Genomic DNA, 23312 nt, shown 5'->3' on the forward strand with positions numbered 1-23312 from the left:
GTCTCTTTTTATTGTCAGTAAGAAAGAAAAGGTTGTAGGGAGAGGTGTTCTGAAAGTTTTGTTCTTATTGCTCTTTCTTTTAGTTGCTATTAATGAACTTTTCCTTATACCCTTTTAAAGTTTTGAGCCTGCTTTGCCATTCTCCTAATCTTATCACACAGGAGGAAATGAGTAAGTATATTCTAGTGAGTGCACTGGTCATTAGCCAACACTGAACCCACTAAAATAATTGTTGCATTCTCCAAGAAATCTCAAATTGGTGAACCAAAACCACTACAGAAATATTTCTGATGAACTGCACTAGAGCAGAGGGAAATCAAGGCAGAGCCATGGTTTGTCAGGACTTGCTTGATCCTAATGAGCCCCACGGTGCATTTGGAGCTGGGCCCTGGAACCTCAGGGCCTGAGAGGAGATTGCACAAACCTTTCCAGGAGTCAAAGTCAGAAGAAAACCCCAAAGTGTCTCAAATCATGGATGCATCCCACTGAGGTCCATCCCCTAGACAGGCTCCTCATGGACTCCTTGGAGGAGAGATCTGGAGGCCAGGATGGCACAAAAACTTCTCAGAGATTCAGTGTGGAAAGGAAAATCCATAGTACCTTAAAAATCTTGCGTATTTCATAGTATTAATGAGCCCCACTACATGTAAGTGCAAAGCTCTCAAGGGACTCGTTAAAGCAGATAATTAGGGCCATGATTGCAGAAACCTCTCACAGAGTCTGTATCAAAAGGGAAACACCAAGTACCTTAAAATAATTGAAGTACCTTGAAGCATTAATGAGCCCACTGAATGTTGTTACTGACAAAGCCTCTCATGGGACTAATTACAGCAAATAATTGGAGGCCATGATTGCACAAATCTCTCAGAGACTCAAGGCAAAAGCCAAACCCAAAGTCCTTTGAAAAACCTGCAGTCCCTACAGGGAGAATTAAGGAGCCCCCAAGGCCATTCCTGAGCAAGGCTCCCCAGGGACTCCTTCCAGCAGATCCTTGAGGCCACTGGGATGTGGGCTAGGGGGGGATGCTGAGGGCAGGACAAGGGGCTGACAGTGCCCAGCCTGGCTGAGGCTGTGCCAGGAGGCCCCAGGGCCTCAGGACAAGGTGTCTCCTCCCAGCCCTTGGTGGCACAGACCCTGCTGTGCCCCAGGGCACCAAGACTTGGCTTCTCTTTGTTCCCACCTGTCATCACTGCCTCCAGTTCTCTGCTCTGCCTGGGGCCTGGGGACACTTTCTCAGTCGTGTTCCTCAGTGGGACCCATTAAAAGTCCAAGAAACTTTGGAGTTGGATTCTGACTTGGAGTTCTGGAGAGGTTTCTTCAGCTCCTTTTCAGGGACTGATGTTCAGGGCCTGAGCCCAAAGCCCCAGAGGCTCATTAAAGTCCTTGTGCTGTGTCTGTGCTGCTGAGCTGGGCTGGGCTCGTGGCAAAGAGGCAGCTCCTGGTAACCAAGAAGAGCTTCAAAAGCACATTTCTCTTGATGAGCAGCTCTTCTGCCAGCCCAGCAGGGCTGGGGCACTGCCTGCAGCCACCCCGGGCACAGCACAGAGGCACAGAGAGCTTCAATCAGTCAGGGCTGGGAAGGGGCTGAGAAGTGCCTGGGGCAGAATCACTGACAGCCCTTGGCACAGGAACCTCTGGCTGCAGGACAATGCAGCTGCAGCTCCTGGAGCCATCTCCTAAAGCTGGAACATCCCAATGCCTACAGACCCTGTGAGTACAACTCTGAGTATTTTTGGTGCAGGGGAGGTGAAAGGCTCATGAAACTCTGATATGCTGAGGGGTTCTAATCAGTCATAGAATATTTGCAAGTCAAGGATTTTAACAAAAATGAGAAAATTTCCTAAGACTTTGAAATCAGTTTCCTGCTTTTGGAGAATGCAGGGAGGGGGGATAAATATTAAAAGTAGGTTATGAATTATTAATTATGAATTTTGACAAGTGTCTGAGACGTCTGAACTGTTACTTTTGGTGATTATAGGGTCACAGGAGATCCCTAATGTGCTTTCAGTCACTCTGCCCATGGACAGCACCAGCATCACCTTTGCTGGAGCCAACAGACTCAGTCTGAGCTGTCGTTTCTCCCAGCTGCAAACAGAAACTGCCCCAGCCAGTGCCCTGCAAACAGGCAGGGCTCTGTCAGGCCAAGGAGAGGGCACAGAGATTTGGGGTCTGTGAGTGTTGGCAGGGAGAGATCAGGCACAGGGAAACACCTGCAGGAGGAAAATCTTCAGGAAGCAGAGAGAATATCAGGAAAGGAGAGAAAACAATATCCAGCAATGCTATGGCAGGGAGAGTTTAGAGATGCCCACAGGACCCCCTCCAGTGCAGCCTCTCCCTCTGAACAAGCCCCCTCCCTCCTGTGCCCCAGCCCAGCCTGTGCCCTCAGGGCCGGGGCTCCAAGGCATGCAGCCCCTCCTGTGCAGGCAGAGCTGCAGCAGAGCCGTGGGGCAGCTCTGCAGCCCCGGGCCCAGTTCCCTCTGCAGAGCGCAGGGCTGGGAGCAGCTGCCCGGTCCTGGGGGCTCTGGCAGGGGGCACAGCTGGCTCAGGGTGACGCTGTCCCCACTGCCCAGCTCTGGGCAATGCTGTCAGTGCAGCCAGGCAAGGAGCTGCATCTCCCTTCATCCAATGCCATCATAAGGACACTTGGAAGGGTCCCTGAGATTTCAGTCCAAGCTGGGAGCTCCAATCCAGGGTGCAAACCTGTCCTAGAGCATCTCTGAGTTATAAGATTGATGAGGAGATGCAGAGGTGTTCTGACACTGAAAATGCTGCTGGGTTGGAGAAATGAGCAATATGAGGTTTTGGCTTCAAATGTGGAGCTGGGCTGTGGTGGATCCATCTGCTCTCACCAGGACCTGGTGACATTATAGGGGAATCATTGGAATGTGACCCTCCTCCACCTGAGAAAGGTTAAAGCCCAGAGAAACTCTGAACAGGTCAGAATGAGAGACCATCTACCCTCACTTTCCATTCATCACTTTGCCTCACAGAATGCACTCTGTTTCCCTGGACGCAGCAGAAATTCTGAGGCTTTCTGATATCCAAGAACAGCAGCAGAGAAAGGGAGAAGCTTTTTAAAAGAACCCCAGAACGCCAAAAAAAAAAAAAAAAAAAGAGTGTGTGTGTCTATTCCAGAGGAGGGTATATGGGAAACGGCTTTCATTTTGGTGACAGGTATCTCCTCTAAATCTTTGCTGTCCTTTCTTCATGAACAGGTCCCCATGGCCAGCAGCAGCAAATGTCCAACAGCAGCTCCATCAGGCACTTTCTCCTGCTGGCATTGGCAGACACGCAGCAGCTGCAGCTCCTGCACTTCTGCCTTTTGCTGGGCATCTCCCTGGCTGCCCTCCTGGGCAACGGCCTCATCATCAGCGCCGTAGCCTGCAGCCACCACCTGCACACGCCCATGTTCTTCTTCCTGCTCAACCTGGCCGTCACTGACCTGGGCATGATCTGCACCACTGTCCCCAAAGCCATGCACAATTCCCTCTGGCACACCAGGGACATCTCCTACACTGGATGTGCTGCCCAAGTCTTTCTGTTGTTTTTTTTTCTTGCAACAGAGATTTGCCTCCTGACCATCATGTGCTATGACCGCTACGTGTCCATCTGCAAACCCCTGCACTACGGGACCCTCCTGGGCAGCAGAGCTTGTGCCCACATGGCAGCAGCTGCCTGGGCCAGTGCCTTTCTCAATGCTGTGGTGCACACAGCCAATACATTTTCCCTGCCCCTGTGCCGTGGCAATGCCCTGGGCCAGTTCTTCTGTGAAATCCCACAGATCCTCAAACTCTCCTGCTCCAAATCCTACCTTAGGGATTTTGGGCTGCTTGCTGTTAGTGCCTATTTATCATTTGGTTGTTTTGTGTTCATTGTTTTCTCCTATATGCAGATCTTCAGGGCTGTGCTGAGGATCCCCTGTGAGCAGGGACGGCACAAAGCTTTTTCCACCTGCCTCCCTCACCTGGCCGTGATCTCTCTTTTCTATAGCACTGGCACATTTGCCTACCTGAAGCCCCCCTCCATTTCCTCCCCATCCCTGGATCTGGCCCTGTCAGTTCTGTACTCAGTGGTGCCTCCAGCCCTGAACCCCCTCATCTACAGCCTGAGGAACCAGGAGCTCAAGGCTGCAGTGTGGAGACTGAGGACTGGATGGTTTCAGGAACATTAACTGCTGGCCAGTATTTGCAAATCACTTGTAATAAAAGTAACCTTTAATACTTCTTGTTAGTTCCATTTTGGAAGTTCTTTGTCCTTGTTTAAAATTTTAAATATTTTCTACAAAGTGAAAATATTCATCGTTTCTGCCAACTTGGTGTTGCCAGTGCTGCTGCCGTGGCCCTGCCCCGCTGCCCTGGTGGCCCTGGTATTGCTGCAGGGCCTGAGTGCTCTCGGGGCCGGGCACAGCCCTGGGGGTGGCAGTGCCGGGGCTGCAGCAGGGACAGGCCATGGGCACTGCTGGGGCAGCGCTGACGGCTCAGCCCAGGGCCTGGGGGCTCCAGGCTCCTTGCCCAGGCTCTCTCAAGAACATGGCCAGGCCAATGCTCAGCACAGAAAACCCCTGTGAGCAGCCCCAGGCTGACCGTGGGCAGCCCCAGGCCGGGGGCAAACAGCATGGCTGGGGCTCTGCAAGGGCCCTGGGGCAGACGGGAAGGAGCAACAGAGCAGGGGCTGATCCATCCCCAGTGCGCTGCACAGCCCAGGGCAGTGTCCAAGAGCGCCCTCATGCAGCAGCCAACAACATCCCCCCTCTGCAGCCCTGGCCTCTCCCCCAGTTCACACAGGTGCCCCATCCTTGCAGGCACAGACACGGCAGCACTGGCTCAGCAGCCCCTGTTTGCATTGCACACAACAGGGGGAGCACCCCCATGCTGTTGGTGTGGGGACATGAACCTGAGGGAGCACAAATGCCATCACCCCCTGGGGCCAGCAAGGGCTGGGGGACACCAGGGAAACCGCTCAGCTTTGTCCTGGCCACTGCAGTCAGCCAGAAAGTTTGTTCCCATCAGCTGGGAGTTTCCTGTCCCACTGCAGATGCTGTTGCTCAGAGCCAGGGCTGCCTGGCAGCCACCCCCAAACTGCCCTGAGCATTTCCTTGGCTTCATTTTCCTTTACTTTCTTTACTCTTTGCTTTCTTTACTCTTCCTGCTACAAATTTCTTTGCTTTCTTTTCGCTTCCTGCTACACATTTCTTCGTATTTCCCACCCCTGTCCCCTCCCCTGCAGACAGCCCATCCCTGTTTGCCCTTTCCTCTCTGGCCCCACTCCCCATTGCAGTTCCTGACTTGGCACCATGGGAACGTCCCTTGGGCAGCAGGATCATCCTACAAGTGCTGCAGGAATTGTCTGCAGGCTCCTGCAGTGCCTGGTGCTGCTCCCTTGCCAGAGGCACCCCAGGCCAGGGGGGCACATCTGGGCTGCTGTGTCTGGCTCTGGGGCTCCCTGTTCTGGGCAGTGAGGAGGAGCTGCAGAGGCTCTGCAGGACTGACAGGATGGGCTTTGGGGCTGGCAGGAGAAGCTGAGGGACCTGGGCTGCTGGAGCTTCTGAAGAGGAGGCCCAGGGCTCTTCCTGCAACTGCTCCAAGGGTGTTTCCAGAGAATCACAGAATCAGAAATGTTGGATAAGACCTTGGAGATCATCAAGTCCAACCTGTGCCCTGACACTGCCTTGTCTCCCCTGAGCCTCCTCTTCTCCAGGATAAACAACTGCAGGTCCCTCAGCTGCTCTTCACAGGAGTTGGTAGCTTGTGTTCCAGACCCCTTCCCTTTTTGCCTTTTTGCCCTTCTCTGGACATGCTCCAGCCCCTCCATGGCCTTCCTAAATTGGGGGGCCCACGACTGGACACAGCACTCGAGTTGCTGCCCAAGCATTGCTGAGCACAGGGGAACAATCGCTGCCCTGCTCCTGCTGGCCAACCATTCCTGAGCCAGGCCAGGAGCCATTGGCCTTCTTGGCCCCCTGGGCACACTGTTGGCCCATGTGCAGCCTGCTGTCCATCAGTGCCTGCAGGTCCCTTTCTGCCTGGCTGCTGTCCAGCCACTCTGTCCCCAGCCTGCAGCACTGCAGGGGTTGTTGTGGCCAACATGCAGGGCCCAGCACTTGGACTTGTTAAACCTCACCTTGTTGGATTTGGGCCCTGGATCCAGCCTGTCCAGGTCCCTCTGCAGAGCCCTCCTACCCTCCAGCAGATCCACACTCACACCCAGCTTGGTGTCATCTGCAAATTTGCTGATCTTGGACTCAGTCCCCTCATCCAGACCATTCCATGCAGACACTGGAATCCACGCTGGCTGGCTCTGATCCCTCGGCCATCCTGTGGGTACCCTGTGATGGCACTCAGGGTGATCTGTTCCATAACCTTGCCGGGCACCCAGGTCAGGCTGACAGGCCTGGAGTTCCCCAGCTCCTCCTTCCAGCCCCTCTTGGGGATGGGCTCACATTGGCACCTCCAGTCCTCTGGGCCCTCCCTGCTGAGCCAGCACTGATGGTAAATGATGGAGAGCAGCTTGGGGAGCTCATCCACAGCTCCCACATCCCCCTAGGATGGATCCCATCTGCTCCCAGAGACACTTGTGAGCATCTGAGTTGCTCAGCAGGTCACCAGCTGCTCCCTCCTGGATTACAGGGGCCTGTTCTGCTCCCTGTCCCATCTACCAGCTCAGCAGAGCACTTGTCCTGAGGACAGCCTGCCCTAATATCAAAAATTGAGAGAAACAAGATGTTAAGAAGCTCTGCCTTCTCCTTATCTTTAGTTTCTATATTCCCCACTGCATCCAATAAAAAGTAGAGGTTCTCCTTATCCCATGTTTTGCTATTAATTTAATTGTGGAAACCTTGTCTATTTTTTTCACAGAAGTGGTCAGGTTAAACTCTAATTGAGCTTTCACCCCTTGACTTTTTTTCCGCACGACTTCACAACATTCTTAAACATTTCCTAAGCTGCTTGACCTTCTGTCCAAAGCTGATGCACTTCTTGTTACCCTTGAGTTCCCACAAAATCTCCATGGTCAGCCAGGCCAGTCATTTTCCGCACTAGCTCATCTTTTGCCACACTAGGACAGGCTGCTCCTTCCCCCTTAAGATTACTTCCTTGAAATATGTCCATCCTTCCTGGACCCCTTTGTTTTTAAGGGATGTTTTCCTTCAAAAAATCAGGACCTGATTCAGTACTCCCAAAATCAGCATCCAAAACAGGCCAAAGTCTGCCCTTCCTAATTCCAGTGCAGAAGTTTTGTTGCTGCCCCTCCTTCTTTCCCAGAACATTGAAAACTTAATTATTTCATGGTCACTGTGCCCCAGGCGACCTCTGAGCCCAACATCTGCCACCAGCCCTTCTGTGTTTGTGAACAGCAGCAGACAGAGCTTTCCTTGGCAGTGGGAGTATTACCAAAAATTCAGTAAAATAGAAAACTCCTTAACACCAATGCAGCATTAAAAAGCAGCATTATTTATTCCGGGGGATGCACGGGGACAGCTCATCCCAAAGCCCTGCAGGCTGAGTAAAGGAAAGTTTCTGTTTATATTCTGTATATTGCATACATATTCATTGATTTTCCCAGACTAAACATAAATATGATAATGGTTTCCCCAAAATCATTCACATATTTCCCCTCCCCTTCACCCATGTGTTGTTCGGTCTTGGGGTCTCTCTGGTGGTCCCTGGTGGTCGTGGACCCCAATGTTCCAGAGGGCCTGGCTGAGCTGGCAGGACACTGAGGCTGCTGAACTTCCAGTTCCCCTTCTCACACAATGGGCATTGTGTGGCCTCCATAGGCCTGGGGTTTTGGAGAACAAGCTCCAGGTGTCAGCTCAGCTGGTGGAGACAATTTATGATCTTGTAACATGAGGTGACAGAGTGGGCTATGACATCACAGAGTGGGTCATGTGAGATTATCGAGAATTATGACATGATAGACTGCCTCTGTGACATCACAGAGCAGGCTTTGATATCACACAGCAGAGATCTGGCATCACAGAGCAGAATATTACATCACAGAGTTGGCTGTGACATCAGAGACCAGTTGTGTGACATTAGAGGAGGGGCTGTGACATCTCAGAGCAGGCTGTGACATCCCAGAGGGGCTGTGTGACATCCCAGCAGGGCTGTGTCAGGTCACTGGGTTGGTCACTCTGCCCCAGCTCCCCCTCACAGTTTCTCCCAACAAGTCCAATGCTGTTCATGCCCAGCAGGGTCCCTGTCCCCCAGGATGCCCCTGGCCCACCTGGAGCCACAGCCTCCACCAAAGGATGTTCCACAGGATCCACCCCAGAGCCTGACATGGGGACAAGGGGCCAGGGCTGTGTGACCAGGACATCAAGGACGTGGGTTATCCAGTCACTGTGGCCTGGGTTGGGTTGGCCAGGGCAGGAAAGATGTCTGGCAGCTGGAGCAGGGTCTGGGAAGGGCCTCCAAGGTGGGGCTTTAGCCCTTGGGCTGTGAGCAGAGGCTGAGGGAGCTGGGCTTGTCCAGCCCAGAGCAGGGAAGGCTGAGGGGCTCCTCATCCCAGCCTGGCAGTGCCATCCAGGAGGGGATGGAGAACACAGAGCCAGGCTCTTCACAGGGGGCTGGGGGGAGACAAAAGCCAATGGGTGGAAGGGGAAAGAGGGCAGATCAGCCAGGACAGGAGGAGATGAAATGAGTCAGGCTGCTTTCAGCTTTTTCTCACCACCAAGAGCAGCCTGACCTCCCAACTCCATCCACCACTGACAGCTTTCCAAATCAGGAATTGTTTGAGCTATTTTGTCCCCACTACAGAACAAGCATCCTGATACAAGAACTTAATTGTGCTTATATCTATCACAGAACCATATTTCTATAAAATTATTTTAGTATGGAAATAACGTGTGAATGGTGGACTCATCAGACGCTGCTGGGACATTGCACATAGCTCAGGGAAGAGCGTGATTGTTATTAAATTGTGTCCTGTTCAACTGTGGTCCGTTGGCCATGAAGAGAATCTTTCCGTGCCTCTGAGTCTCATCTGTTCCTGACCCCCAAAGGACAGAAACCCTGATGAGCTGTGCTTCCCACTCCAGTGGTGGCACTTCCACCCTCCTCCACAGCCAGAGCAGAGCTTGCTTGTCCCAGAAAGTCCCTGGCAAAGGAGGAATGAAGGAAACAGGAGAGGCTGTGGGGATCAGGTGCGGGGTAGATCCAGGGACAAGACTGACTTTTGCATTTGATGGAGCTGTGCCTTCCCTTGGCTTTGTTGGCTGACAAGAAGTGAACATCCCTCGGTGTCTCAGGCAGCTCCTTCTCCAAGGAAAGCAGGTGGGAGTTGGAGCCAAGGAGCTGAAAGCTGCAGGTGCCGCCTGGGCTGGAGGGAGCTCAGATTTGCACAAGGCTACTCTGAGGGCCAGGGCTTGGATGGAGGAAATGGTGGGGTGGGGGTAGGGACAGAGTCTGATTGATTGTCAGCCATGAAGGGTCTTGATTTTCATATCTATTCAAACTGCATGAGGAGGTACTTGGATTCAGTGTCAGCTGGAGATAGCACGTTTCAATAAATTAACAGGAAAAAACTCTAAACCAGATCTAAAAAATATTTTCTCACTGTCTTTTTAAATATTATGAGTTTGCTTGAAATATACTACTGAGATCTACTTAACTACAAATTTTTTAGAAACTGAAATCAAATTATTCCCAGAGGCTTGGCTTGTTAAGGTGTTCTGAAAGTTACTGAGCCCTGGGACACTGAATTCCTGCACTGAAGAGCTGAAGGCTGAACAAGCCTCTGCAGCACGAAAATTCAGCAGCAGCCTCCAAGGTGCTGAGGATGTCAGCAGCCCCCTCTGAGGCCATCCCTGCGCAGAGACCGTGGGGGAATGGGCAGACAAGGAGAGTGTCCCTGGGGCTGGGGCAGCACAACTCAGAGGCAGCAGCGGCTCCAGCTGGGAAATGGAGTGTGGAATGGGGCTGGGAAAGCCCTGCCTGGGCTGGGCCAAGCAGGACCCACAAGCTCTGACTCCCCCCAAAAAGCTCACTCAAAGAGACATTTTAGAGGAATAACAATTGCTTGTCTCCTCTGAGTTAAACTCACTGGAGAAATACCAGCAAGAGATTCTCAGGGGCTCAAAACAAAAAAACAGCCTTTACTGAGAACTTTAAACAATCAGATAAAATTTGGCAAATGGTTTATTATGACATTGTAGTGGTTTTCGTTTGGTTAATTTAACATTTTTCTAATCTTGAGATTTCTTAATTAATGTATTGATGAGTGTAATGGGTTTTAGTGTCAGTTTGTTATTTATGTATTTATTTTGTTTTGAGATAGAATTAGGAGAAAGGTAAAGTAGGCCTAACATTTTAAAAGGCTATCAAGAAATTTTTATTAAAAGTAAATTCAAAAAGAAAAAAATAGTAAAAATTTAAATAAATTCTTTAGAACACTGGTTTTTCTTTATTCTTTATAAAGTTTTCTTTTTACTGCCAATGTAAAGTAAACTTAAAATTTCTAGGTATTTACTATTTCTAGAATAGTCTTTTTTAAATTTACTTTGGGAGAGAAGTTTTTCTTGTAAATGTTATGGAGATTTTTTTACAAGAAGAAAATTTTTTTTTTTTTGATTCTTAATTCTGACATGGATAACATTTGTCTGAGGAACTCTTTTATTGTGAAGTTTTTCTTGCTACAAGCCTTTTTAGAGCTTATAGATGGGCCATGCTGACTTATGGGGTATTTTTTTAAAGATGAGTTCTTTAAGTGTAAAAGTTTTTATTTTTTACTTTTTAAATTATTTTTATCTCTGCAAATAGAGATCTTCTCTTGGGGATACTGGACTACTTTTTTTTTTTTTTTTTCCCTGTTTAAATGTACTATGGAAGTACTGCTATTTTAACATTTGTTTAATTTTAGCATGCAGGTTTCTGTTTGATATTAATTTTTTAATGGTTTTTTGTACTATAAAAAAAAGTTGTTTTTCTTTATAGTTATAAAAGGATTTTAGTTTTATGATTAAGGTATTTTTCCTTCTTTTTTATTTGGGATTTCATTTCTTCATTACTGACTTGGATGATTTTTTATTGTTTTTTTAACATGCATGCATTTTGTTGGTTTTTTTTTTTTCTTTTACTTGAAAGAGGATTGAAGCATAGAAAGGACTAACACCTGACCTGCCGGTAACTTGTGGTGGAATTTGTGGTTGGGTTGTGTTAGGATTGGTTTTATGGTTGGTTTTTGGCTTTTTTTATGTTTAAGTTTTTAGTTGTAAGGTTATTTTGTATGGGTTGTAGGTTGTAGGGGGTTTTTGTTTTAGTTGTGTTGGGGGGAGGGGACTTGGTAAGATTTCAATGGCTGTGTCTTGCTTTGTTCTGGTTGGGGTTTTGTAGCCTCTTGTTTTCCTGTTTGGTAGTTGTTGGGGTTTGGTTTGGTTAGAATGGGGCCAATGTGGAGAGGGGCAGCCAGGGGAGGGCAGAAGGAGCTCAGCCCATGGCAGGGTTGCTTGGTTTGGTTTGGTTTGGTTTGGTTTGGTTTGGTTTGGTTTGGTTTGGTTTGGTTGAGATGGGGGCCAGGGCCAGGGCCTACTGCTTCTTTTTTGACTGGAAAAGAAAGAGGAGGTTCCTGGACTTTTTCATCTTTAACATTTGTGTTTCACAGAGACGTGTTCAGTATCTCAGTGGTTTAACAGATTGTCACTTACACGAAAAAGTTTTACCTTTTAAAATTCTTCTCATCTCAAATCACAACAGACATTAAGTCAACATAAAACACTTCTCAAAGCATTGACTTGAGCCATTCAACTTCACAAATTCTAAGCCTGTTCCATTTCATATTGATCAAAATTTGCAGGAGTTCAGAAACGGAAGAAGACACAGAAAGAGAGCAAGGCAAAAAGATGCAGAGAAGCACACACACAGTTACCAACTCCTGGATTCCAGCACTGTTCAGGTGGGAATTCCAAGAGGAGGTAGGGTCAAGATGTGTGCTTGCCATGTGGTCAGTCTTCAATACCACTTGGTCTTCCTGGGCCCTTCCTCCAGATGGGCCTTGGGCTCATTTGGTCCCTCAGGAGCTGGGCTGGGGCTGCAGAGGTGGCTGTGGAGCATTGCCTGTGCTGTGCCAGGGACTGGCAGACACTGCTGGGCTGGGATAGAGGCTCTGGGGGGACTGGTCTTACAGGGCAGGGACAGGCTGGACCTGCCCCTTCCTCCCTCACACATGAAATATTTCGAGCCAACAATCTCCTCCAGTCTGTCACAACAGGCAATGTTGGAGGTGGAACCCCAGTTCTGGCCATGGGCGCCTGAAAGAGAACAGCAGTTCTTTTCCATAGGAAGGAAAGCACAGAGCCCCAGTGTTTGGAAGGCTGGTGAGAGCCTCACTTGGCCAAGGCCAGCCAGACTTGTCAGGAATGGTAGATTTTGTCTGGGAGCAGTCTTTGGATTTAGGGAATTTTGGAGGTGAAAACACAATCTCAGCCATGGACACCTGGAGAAGCAGGACAGTCCTTTCCCATAGGAAGGAAAGCACAGAGATTTCCCCAATGTTTTGGGGACAGATGGGAAGTGACCCTTGTGAAACCACTGCAGCCAGATTTGTATTGGCAATATTCCTATGGGAACAATCCCTGGGTATAAGGAAATTCGGAGGAGAAATCCCAAATCTGACCATGCGTTCCTGGAGGAGAAGGAGAGTTCTTTTCCATAGGAAGGAAAGCATGGAGTCCCTGTGCTTCAGCAGCAGATGAGAAGAGATCCTCAACATGCCAGGGTCAGCTGGACCCGTCAGGTGGCCCCTGGGAGGCCAAACCAACCAGACCTGTTCTTTGTTCCTTTGGTTTTATGGGGCCCCACACTGTCACAATGATGCCTTGGATCTATGAGGCCCCACAGTGCCATAATGGTGCCTTGTTTCTATGGGGTCCAGCAGTGTCACAATGGTCCCTTGATTACAAGAAGACCTGCAGTGTCACAATAGACCCTTGGTTCAATGGAGTCCCTCAGTGTCACAATGGCCCGTAGGTTCCAGAAGGCCCCACAGTGTCACAATGGTTCCACTGATTCCATCAGGCCTTGCAGTGTCACAATGGTCTCCGTGGTTCCCCAGGTCCCACAATGTCATGTGACTCTTCTTATCCATGAGCCTTGCAATGTCACAATGGACCTTTGGACCCTGGGGGTTTGCAGTGTCACAATGGTCTCTTTGGTTCCACTGTGTCACAATGGACCATTGATGACAGGAGGCCACTCTCTGTCACCCTGGAGCTTTGGTTCCATGCAGGCCTGCAGTGTCACAATGAACCCTTGGTTCAATGGAGTTCCACAATGTCACCATGGCCTCGAGGTTCCGTGAAGCCCTGCTGTGTCACAATGCTTTGCTTATTCCATGGGGCCTCATAGTGTCACAATGATCTCCATGATTTCATGAGTCCTCTCAGTGTCACAATGGCCCCTTGGTTGCATGAGGCTGTCAAGTGTCTAAGTGAAGTTAAATGCTGCTAAGAGTTGTTTTTTTGCTAAGTTTTAAGTTTAATATAAGTTATAAGCTAAGTTAAATATTGTTAAGTGTTAGTCCTCTTTTAAATTGCTAAGTCATAGGTTATAATTTAAGTTAAATGCTGTTTAGCAGCATTTAACTTCACTTAGACCTTGTGACTTAACCTTACCTACACGCCTGACTGATTCAGCTATCCAAGGCACTCCCACCCCTCAGAGAGCAGCATTTCTGCCACATTTCCCTATCACAGGCACTCCTGTGTGCACATAGACACAAAGAGTCAGTGCAAGGCACCTGGGAGAAATTCCCCTGAGGGAAGGGAATGCTCCCTGTGTTCTCCTTTGGCATCTCCCCAGGGGGTGAAGGGCAGAGCTTGGAGGAGTGGGGGGATCGGCCCAGGCTCTGTCGTTGTTCAGGATCCCCGAGTGCAGCAAACGGGAGAGTTCCCGGCTGGGAGTGGCCCCACTCAGAGGGAGTCGCTGGCCCAGGAGTGTCATTACAGGACACAAAAGAACACAAGCTCACATCGTTGTTCTCAAGGTGAAGAAAAAAGGGGAAGTTTATTTTCTGATTCCAACATTTACAGTTTTCCAAAAGTGACAGTGGATTGGAGGGTGACAGTGACACCTCTCCAATGACACTGGACAAACCAACCGTCCATCAACTGTCTCCTCCTCCATAAAGGAATGCAAAACAATGAGTTATTTAGAGAAAGTGTGTGAGAAAGTTCACTACAAGAATGTCAACATCAGAAGGCTTAGAAAATCTTAAAAAACCAGGGCAACATCTCACTGTTTTCCTTTAAAAAAAAAAAAAAAAAAGAAAATGAACAATATGATAAAGAAAACATGAACACTGTTCAGTGTCCACTTGGTGAGGAATCATCAGAGTGATCACTCTCATCATCTGCATCCGAATCATCACTCAATGATTCCCCCGCTTGATGCCTTCCAGGATGGTCACGGTTTCCATCTTGCTCATCAGCTGGATTCTGTCTCTGCGGTTGCAGGTCAGGGTGAACACACTTCAAAGGTACTCAGCGTACCCCAGTGTGTGTGGATACACAAGCATACCCGCGCCCGGAAGCGATAAGGTCATAAGGACCTTCCCACTGTTTGGTGACTAAATTCTGCACCTGTACCTTCACTCAAGGCTGATGTGCCTCGTCTGCCGCCTGCAATGAGAGATGGTGATTCAAAATGACAAGGTTATTTGAGTTCTGCGGCACAGTGAGATGACTGATTGTGCACAAAGCTTTTGCCAGCCGACTGTGCGTGGTTTCACCCTGCATTCCCCGTTTTTGTTTTTGAAGAACCTGCTCCAGAGTACCATGCTTGACCAGTTGGAGAATGAGGGATACCAAACTTGTGCGAGACACCCCACAACTGCAGGAACTGCCGCAACTTTTGCGATGTGTAAGCAGGAGCATTGTCGGTTTTCACAGCAGAAGGTATGCCCAGAACGACGTCCTGCCTCCAGTGGGCAAGGATGTCACGTGCCTTCTCCCCAGTGTGAGCCAAAGCCCACATCACAGAGGAGAACATGTCCACTTTGACATGCACATACTTAAGCCGGCCAAACTCGGCAATCTGGGTGACATCGGTCTGCCAAAGCTCCAAGGCCCTAAGGCCTCTGGGATTTACCCCAGCCGGCAAAGGTGAAGCAAGTGCATGGCATTCATCACATGACTCAACAATGTCACGAGCCTCAGTTGGCGTCAGCTGAAACTGCTTCTGCAGGGTATGTGCGTTTTGGTGGAAAAACCCATGCAATGCCTCGGTCTGCGCGAGTGTATCAGGCTGAGGCGCTACCCACGCTGGGTTAGCCAACTTGTCAGCCCTCGCATTACCTTCCACTATAAAGCCCGGCAAATTGGTGTGACTCCTCACATGCAGAACATGGAATGGATGACCCCGAAACAAGGCAGGATTACTGACCTCCTTCAAAACGGAATGACCCAAACTCTGTGCGGTATTGGCCACATAGGCGGAATCCATGACCAGATTGAAAGGTTCCTGGGAAAATCAACCTCATGAGCTTCCAGAACCTGCCACTCTGATTGGTCTCTCCAAGTAACAATGGCGTTTCCTGTTCTCCCTGAACCATCAGTGAAGACGGCGGGTCCTTGCACAGGTTCCTGGGTATTTTTTGGGCCGAAAAGAGATTTGTGTGAATTTCACCATATGCAGTAGCCTATGACTGGGCAGATGACAAATGATCTGCCCTGAAAAATTTTCCAGAGCGCTCTGCAGGGACACACTGTTTGCAAAGCTCCAGTCAAAATCCTCCTGTTGCACCAGGAGTATGGTCTTTGCAGGATCCGCACCCATCAATTGCAAACTCCGTTGCCGGCATTTGATTATCCAGCGAGCAATCAGCTCAAACAATGCAGTTGCCGTCTTCTGCAGCTGATGGGGCAGGAAAACTGATTCCAACATGTGCGAGGAATGGGACCATTTGTCACTCCATTGGCCAATAATGCTCGTGGGATGCGAATCTGGAGTGGTGATGAACACAGTGACATCAACAGAGGGATCAATGCGATAAACTTGGCAAGCCGAAACAGCTTGCTGAACCACCTGCAACGCCTTACATGCCTCAGGGGTCAGTATGCGAGGTGACTTTAGATCAGAGTCTCATTTCAACAAATCATACAGAAGAGATGCCTGTGCATCGGTTAGCCCCATGTACGAACATAACCAAGTGATGACACCTACCAATTTCTGAGCATCATTCAGTGTCTTCAGAGAATGCACAAATTGCACCTCCTGGTGACAGATCATCCCTTCCAGAATTTTGACCCCCAAGAACTTCCAAGGTGGTTGTTGTTGAACCTTTTCTGGAGCCACCTGCAGTCCATGAGCATGCAAAGCATCGAGCAACCGAGGCTGAATCCTCAGCAGCTCATCCTGGGTGGGCATACCCACCAGAATGTTGTCCATATAATGATACAGACATGCATCAGGAAACTGCTTGTGAACTCCAGACAAGGCAGGAGAATTCTGCATGCCTCGGGCAACGTCCTCGATGGATATCTCTGTGCGGGTTCAGCCTCGATAATCGCTGGCACTGAGAAGGCAAACTTCAGTCTGTCATCGGGATGCAAAGGAGTCGTAAAGAAACAATCCTTCAGATCCACAAAGAGGACCGACCAGTCTTGTGGAAGTATGGTAGGCAATGGTATGCTCACCTGCAATGTCCCCATGCTTTCCATCTGGCATTAACCTTTCGGAGGTCTTGCAACAACCTCCACTTCCCAGATTTATTTTTGATGCAGAAGCCAGGAGTGTTCCAGAGACTGGTAGAAGACTCCAGATGACCCTGTGTGGGAATCCACAAAATTAGAGGATTTTGGGAAAGTTTCAAGATGCAGGCCTCAGACACAGCAGAACTGTGAGCAGAGCTATGCAGCAGCCATGAGATAGGTCAGCAGAAAAATTATTTAAACTGTAGAAAAGCAAGGGCAACTAGAACAATGGTCTGTGTATTAACACTTGTCTAGAATAGCTCTGTAAGCTACAGAAAGTTTATCTAGCAAGATATTAGGAAGATTAAAGCTTTATAATGGAGCTCTGTGCATTGTGTTTTAAGGCTTACAAGCAGGTATTGTATTCAAAATAAGAAAGCATTGTTTTAACCAAAGGTACGTGTGCTTATGGTGATTGGCTAGAACTGCTGTCAATGTGCTTTTGCTTTGTGTGATTGGTCAAGAAACTTATAAAGTAAGTTGTACCATTAAGTTCCTGGTCTGCTGCCTGGAATGTGAGCTGCTGGCATCTTCCCATTGTCATAACCATGTAATGAGACTGATGCTGAAAATTAAAGCAGCTCGAGGCACGTTCTACAGCAGCCCTGTCTGGTTCGTGGTTTGTACAAAGCCCCCCTGCTGGCTTCACCCTGATCCAAGTGCTGCTGCACCAGGTTCTGAAGGGTGACCAATTTGTCTTGAGGGAGAAGCCACTGCTTCTCCCAGACAGATTTGTGCACCAGACACCGAATAGGAGGAGTAAGACACTCTGTGCCCTTCACTGCAGTGGCCCCCATCAAAAATCCGTCCCGATGTGCACCTCCAGACAGAAGAAGATCCCTCCCCCAGAGGTTGGGAGGAGTTGAAGTAACATGAGGCCTAACCCAGGCTGTCTGCCCCTCTGGGTTCGCAAGCAGCATGGGCCACAGGCTCACGGAGCATTGCGCCGTCCCTCCCAGACCTGCTTCAGACATCCCCATCGGATCCAGGGGCCACTCTCCGGGCCAGGCAGCAAGGGAGAGAACCATGACGTCAGCACCGCTGTCGAGAAGCGCATGGAGGTGGATTTCCGATGGCGTCGCACCAGGAACAGACAGGGTACACAGCATCTCGGGATAGTCCTTGGTCAGGACAGCAGTCCAGCGAACTTGAGGCAGCCCAGTGGATCCAAAGCCACCAGCTACACGCATCCGGTCAGCTGTCCTGCGAACAGAAGACTTAAAAGGCACAAGTTGAGCAAGTTGCGTCTCTTTTGGGATCGTGACGGGAGGGGGTGGGTGTGGAGACCATGGCACAAATCTGCCCTGTGAAATCTGCATCAATGAGCCCCAGGTGCACAATGATGCCCTGAAGGGTGGCACTAGATCTCCCCATCAGGAGAGCACTCATGCCCCCACCCCAGGGATCAAAGGCATCCAGGGGAACCTTGTGTATTTTACAAGATTCTAAGACAACTGTTGCTGTGGTGCAGACATCCACACCTGCTGATCCGCGGGTGCTGGCTGCAAGCCGGCAAAGAAGACCTCTATCACCTCCAGGGTCTGGAGAGAAGCTTGTGTCTGGGCATGTCCATGCTGCGCGCTCCGCTTCATGTTTCCCGAGCACGGTAAAGCTTGGCCATTAACATGAACAGTCGCCTTGCAGATATTGGACATGTGATTCAGCCTACCACACTGACCACATAAGAACATGGGAAATCTGAACTTCTGTGCTTTCTTCCTCTGCTTCTTTCCAGCCTGCGCAGTCCCCTGCTGTGGCCGCCTGCCCTGTGGTGCTGCCCAGACTGGCTACACAGCGGCAGCCAAGGCAGCCAACTTCCAACCGAGGGGATGATGTCCGCACAGTCCTCCGCCATCTGAGAGACAGTAGGAAAATCAGGCAGAACCACTATGACCCTCCTACAAGCATCATTCCAATTACACCTCACATGGTTTGCAATTTATCTAAAAGATTTTCTCTCGGCCCAACAGAGGTCTGTGCAGCAAGTCAGCCATGAGCACACTGAGCGCCCCGGGGCGGTCACCTATCTTTATACTCAAGATTACGTATACAATATTTATCAATTATCCCCAATACCTTTTACCCTTATTGACCAGTGGACTTTTAGTAATAACCAATCCCAAAGTGCCAACATCACCACAGAAGATGGAGGCCAAGAAGAAGAAGAAGAAGGACAGGACACGCCCCAATTCCTCCATCTTACTTCTTTAGACCCCCCTGTACAGAAATCTTAAACCCTGTGTTTCACATTCTAATTAACTTATCCCTTCACCATTTACCCCAGTGAAATCCTCCCATCCTCAAACAGGTGTCGTCTCCCATGTAGGATCAAAGTCCAGCCACCAGACACTTCTGGCAACATTCCAGGACCTCCCGAGCCCCCCAAGGGTGGTCTCGGTCACTCTGCAAATCAGTCCTGAGGTGCTGAGATCCCACATCTCCCCCTTCTGTTTGCACCAAGAAAACCTCTTTTGCTATCTGATTCATGGCACGTTTTAAACATGGAAATATGCATGGGATCACAAGTATGAGGACTAGGAGAACTATCAAAACATAGAACCCTACCTTTAAAATTCCTCTCCAAATGGGAGAGATGTCAAAGAATTCTACCATTGCTTACTGCAATGAATGAAAAATGATGCACATAAGCATCATGAAACTCATTACTTCACTTTTGTGTGAAATCATTGTTTTGTTTTTCATTCAAGACCCTAGCGGAAAATTCCCCAAAGTCCTTAGTTTCCTTTTATTTCTCTTCTGAATCGCTCTTTGCAGTCTGAGTCTCAGCTTCTGTCTGAGTACTCGTCTCTTTGTTTCTCGGATCAGCGTTCTCGTGTTCTCGCATTTGAAATGGCTTCACGTGTCGTGCCGACACCCACTTCAGACCTCAATCTGTGGAAACACAAGCAAAACCCTTGCCCCAAGTTATTAGTTTGAAAGGACCCTCTATTTGTCCTGTCTCTGTGTTTCTGATCAAAACTAAAGGATTTTCCCTTAGCTTTGCCTGTGTGCTGTTTAGAAAATGTCTCACGATTGGTGGATTGGGTTCTGAGGATGAGCTATTTAGGAAATTCAACACATACAGTGCCTTATTTAATTTCATGTGAGGTGTTGCCTCTGGCTCACCCCTTCTTTGTCTGTCCAGAAGGGATTTCAGGGTGTGATGTGTTCTTTCAATGATCGCCTGACCTGTGGGCGAATGTGGAATACCAAACGTGTGTTTGACACCCCATCTTTCCAGGAATCTGTCAAGCACCCTGCCTGTATACGTTGGACCATTATCTGTTTTTATCTCCTGAGGCACACCTAATTATGCGAATGCTTGCAGAAAATGTCGACAAGCATGGTCTGCTGTTTCCCCCACATGTGCTGAAGCAAAGACTGCACCTGAAAATGTATCTACAGAAACATGAACATTTTTGAGCCTCCCAAAGGATGGATACTTCGTGACATCAGCTTGCCACAATTGAAGACTTTGCAGTCCCCGCGGATTGATTGCTCTGGTAGAAGAAGGTGGCTGCACAAGCTGACAGTCTGGACAAGCACTAATGATCTCCCTCGCCTGACTCTTTGTGAGACGAAAGGACTCCATCAGTGCTTGCGCATTCTGATGAAAGAACGCATGACTTAATCTTGCCTGCTCAAAAATGTCCAGCAGTGTTTGCAAAATGGGCATTGTCAACCTGTCCGCCCGAGCATTCCCTTCCTCTAAAAACCCCGGAAGTGTTGTGTGCGCTCTAATGTGTGTGATAAAATATTCTCTTTCCCTGCTCTCTATCAGTATTTTCAAGCTCGTCAGATATGAGTATAAAAGCTCATTACTGACTTCTTTCAAGAGCGAACCCTCCAATCTCTTGACCACACCCGCAACATATGCGGAATCTGTCACCAGATTGAGAGGTTGTTTGAACAACTGAAATGCTTGGACAACGGCTGCCAACTCCACAATTTGTGGAGAGCCCTGAACCATCCTCACATCTGATTCCCAATCCCCTGTTGTTGAGTCTCTCCACGTGATCACTGACTTGTGTGTCTTCCCTGAGCCATCCGTGAACACTGTGATCCCATCCAAAGGTTCTTCACTTATTCTTGGTTTTGCTCAGTAACATATTTGCGATTGCAGTATTCTATGTTGTGGAAAGTGGACTGTGCAAGTTCCTGGGAACACTAACAATGCGATTAACAGGTCTTTCGACTGTTGCATTGCCCAATCGAAATAGTCTCGCTTCAGAGGTAATCTGATGACTGAGAATTCTCTTCCTGCCATTCTCAGCAACCTTGTTCTCACCTTTATGACGATTTGTGCTGCCATCTCCAAATCTGTGAGAATTGTTTTTGCGGGCCTGTGTGGTAGGAAAATCCACTCTATGATTATCAAAGAGTCCTTTTGTGATTCATCCCATTGGAAGATCAAGCCATGGAACTGTGTTTTCTTCCCCAGCACTGCCAACTGAAAAGGCAACATTGGAACAAATTGATGTGCCTGCCTTTTCTGTATCGTGTCCGTGACTTTCTCCAACTCCTTTTTCGCTTCTGGCGTGACTGTTCTGGGAGATCGAATGTCTGTGTCTCCTCTCAAAAGATCGAGCAATGCTGGAATGTCGCTGTTTGTGATTCCCAAAACTGGCCTCATCCAGTTGATTTCTCCCAAAAGCTGTTGCAAATCATGCAAATTTCTGATCTTAGTGCTGATCTCCATTTTTTGAGGTTTTATTGTTCTCTCTGAAATTTTCCACCCTAGATATTTCCAAGGTGCAACCTCCTGAATCTTTGAAATGCTGATTTCCAGACCTGCCTTTTGCACCTCTCCAATCACACAGTCACGAGCTTCTTGCAGCTCCTGTCGTGTTGACGCTGCATTGAGCAAATCATCCATGTAATGAATGATCTTCACCTTCGGAAATTTCTTTCGCGCTGGTGCCAAAGCTCGTGCCACGTACCATTGACAGATCGTCGGAGAATTTTTGAGGCCTTGTGGAAGACCGACCCAATGGTACTGCTGCAGAGGCGTTTCCTTGTTGATACTGGGAACTGAAAAGGATGGGGTGGAATACTGAAAAAACAATCCTTGAGGTCAATGACCACAAGCTGCCATTCTCTGGGAATCATTGAGACAGATGGAAGTCCCAGCTGAAGTGGTCCCATGTCTTCTATGACTTTGTTGATCTTCCTGAGATCATGTAACAACCTCCATTTGCCCGATAGCTTTTTCTTGATGACAAACACTGGAGAATTCCAAGGGCTGTCTGTTGGCCTGATGTGTCCCTTCTGCAATTGTTCTTGGACCAGGTCTTTCAAAGCACTCAATTTTCTCCGCTCAAGGGGCCACTGATCCACCCAAACTGGATCATCTGTTTTCCATGTCAACTTCAATGTGGCGAGTGCCGCAGTGACCCCTACTAAAAATCCACTTCGATCTTCGCCCCCCATTGTGCCAAAAGGACCAGACCCCAGACTGTGATCGGCTTTTGGACGACAAAAGGACGAATGATCGACGTCTTGTCTCCTGGTCCCGTGACAACGACAGAATTCTCACTTTGCAGACACAGAGATGCTCCCCCTATGCCTGAGAGAGAACCCAATGGTGCGACCAAGCTCCAACTGCGTGGCCAAAAGATGTACGATATTACCGTTACATCCACCCCTGTGTCGAGCATACCTCTGATTGCTATTGTCCTGTCCCCACATGTCAATTGGCATGTGAGTGTGGGTCGGTCTTGACCTATGTGCTTCACCCATGTTGTATGTACTTCAACATCTTCTTTCATAGGGAAACCTTCTTCGTCGAAGATTGACATGACCTCTCCAACTGAGTGTGGCGGCAATGCGAAAGCTCTTGCAACCACAATATTTTCCGGTACAGTCAATGGTGGACGAAGTGCTCTTGCCAAAACTGTCAATTCTGTATTTTTGTCTGCTGAGACAACCGTTGGATAAACAATGAGTCAAAGAATACTGCATTTATCTTGCCCAACTATCAAGAAATCTTGTTTTTTATATGAGGCCCCGCGGATACCCGTTGGTATCTCCACATGACTTTCATCTAGAAAGCATACTAGTTTTGAAGCTGCCAATGCACACTGTGCCCCTGGTGGGAGGAGGTCTGGGTCACTGTGGAATCGACTGAGGGTTTTGCTGAGGGCATCTGCTTGTCCCTCACTGCTGATTGCCCTGTCTGCTCTTGTGACACCGCCAGTACTTGTGTCTGAGCGTGCCGGCGATTTCCCGCGCTGAGTCTTCCGTTTCCTGGATGCGGTAACGGATTTCCTTCCACGTCTGTCTGGGAGTAACATTCTTTTACAGAGTGTCTTCCTCTCCCGCACCGCGCACAAATTGGACTTTCCACCTTTTGTGCTGGCGCTGGTGTATGTGTTCGTGGACAACTCCTTTTCATGTGCCCAAACTCCCCACATTTGTAGCACTGTCCTCCTGGGGGATTGCTCTTTTTCTGCATTGTCGCAAGAACTTTGTTGATGTTCTCGTCCTGTTGATGGAGTATTTTTTCGAGCATCTTCTCCAATGTCTTGTCCTCTGATTGCCTTTCTGAATGTCCCTTTAACTGTTCTTCCCATTCCTCTCTTAATTCGTTCTTCACAATCGCTGCGACATGCTGAGGTGTCCCCACCTT

At 48.9% G+C, this 23312-nt stretch overlaps 1 protein-coding gene across 1 annotated transcript; it reads left to right on the forward strand.

The window, feature by feature from the left end:
• Positions 1–3619: 3619 nt before the first annotated feature.
• Positions 3620–17555, forward strand: LOC131096383 (olfactory receptor 14J1-like; the record flags this gene model as incomplete). The annotated part of the gene is made up of 2 exons (XM_058044722.1): positions 3620–4081; positions 17472–17555. Coding segments are annotated over 2 exons (546 nt in total), but the record flags the coding sequence as incomplete, so codon positions are not given.
• Positions 17556–23312: the final 5757 nt, after the last annotated feature.

Source organism: Melospiza georgiana, unplaced genomic scaffold, assembly GCF_028018845.1.
Source record: "Melospiza georgiana isolate bMelGeo1 unplaced genomic scaffold, bMelGeo1.pri scaffold_29, whole genome shotgun sequence".
Taxonomy (NCBI): domain Eukaryota; kingdom Metazoa; phylum Chordata; class Aves; order Passeriformes; family Passerellidae; genus Melospiza; species Melospiza georgiana.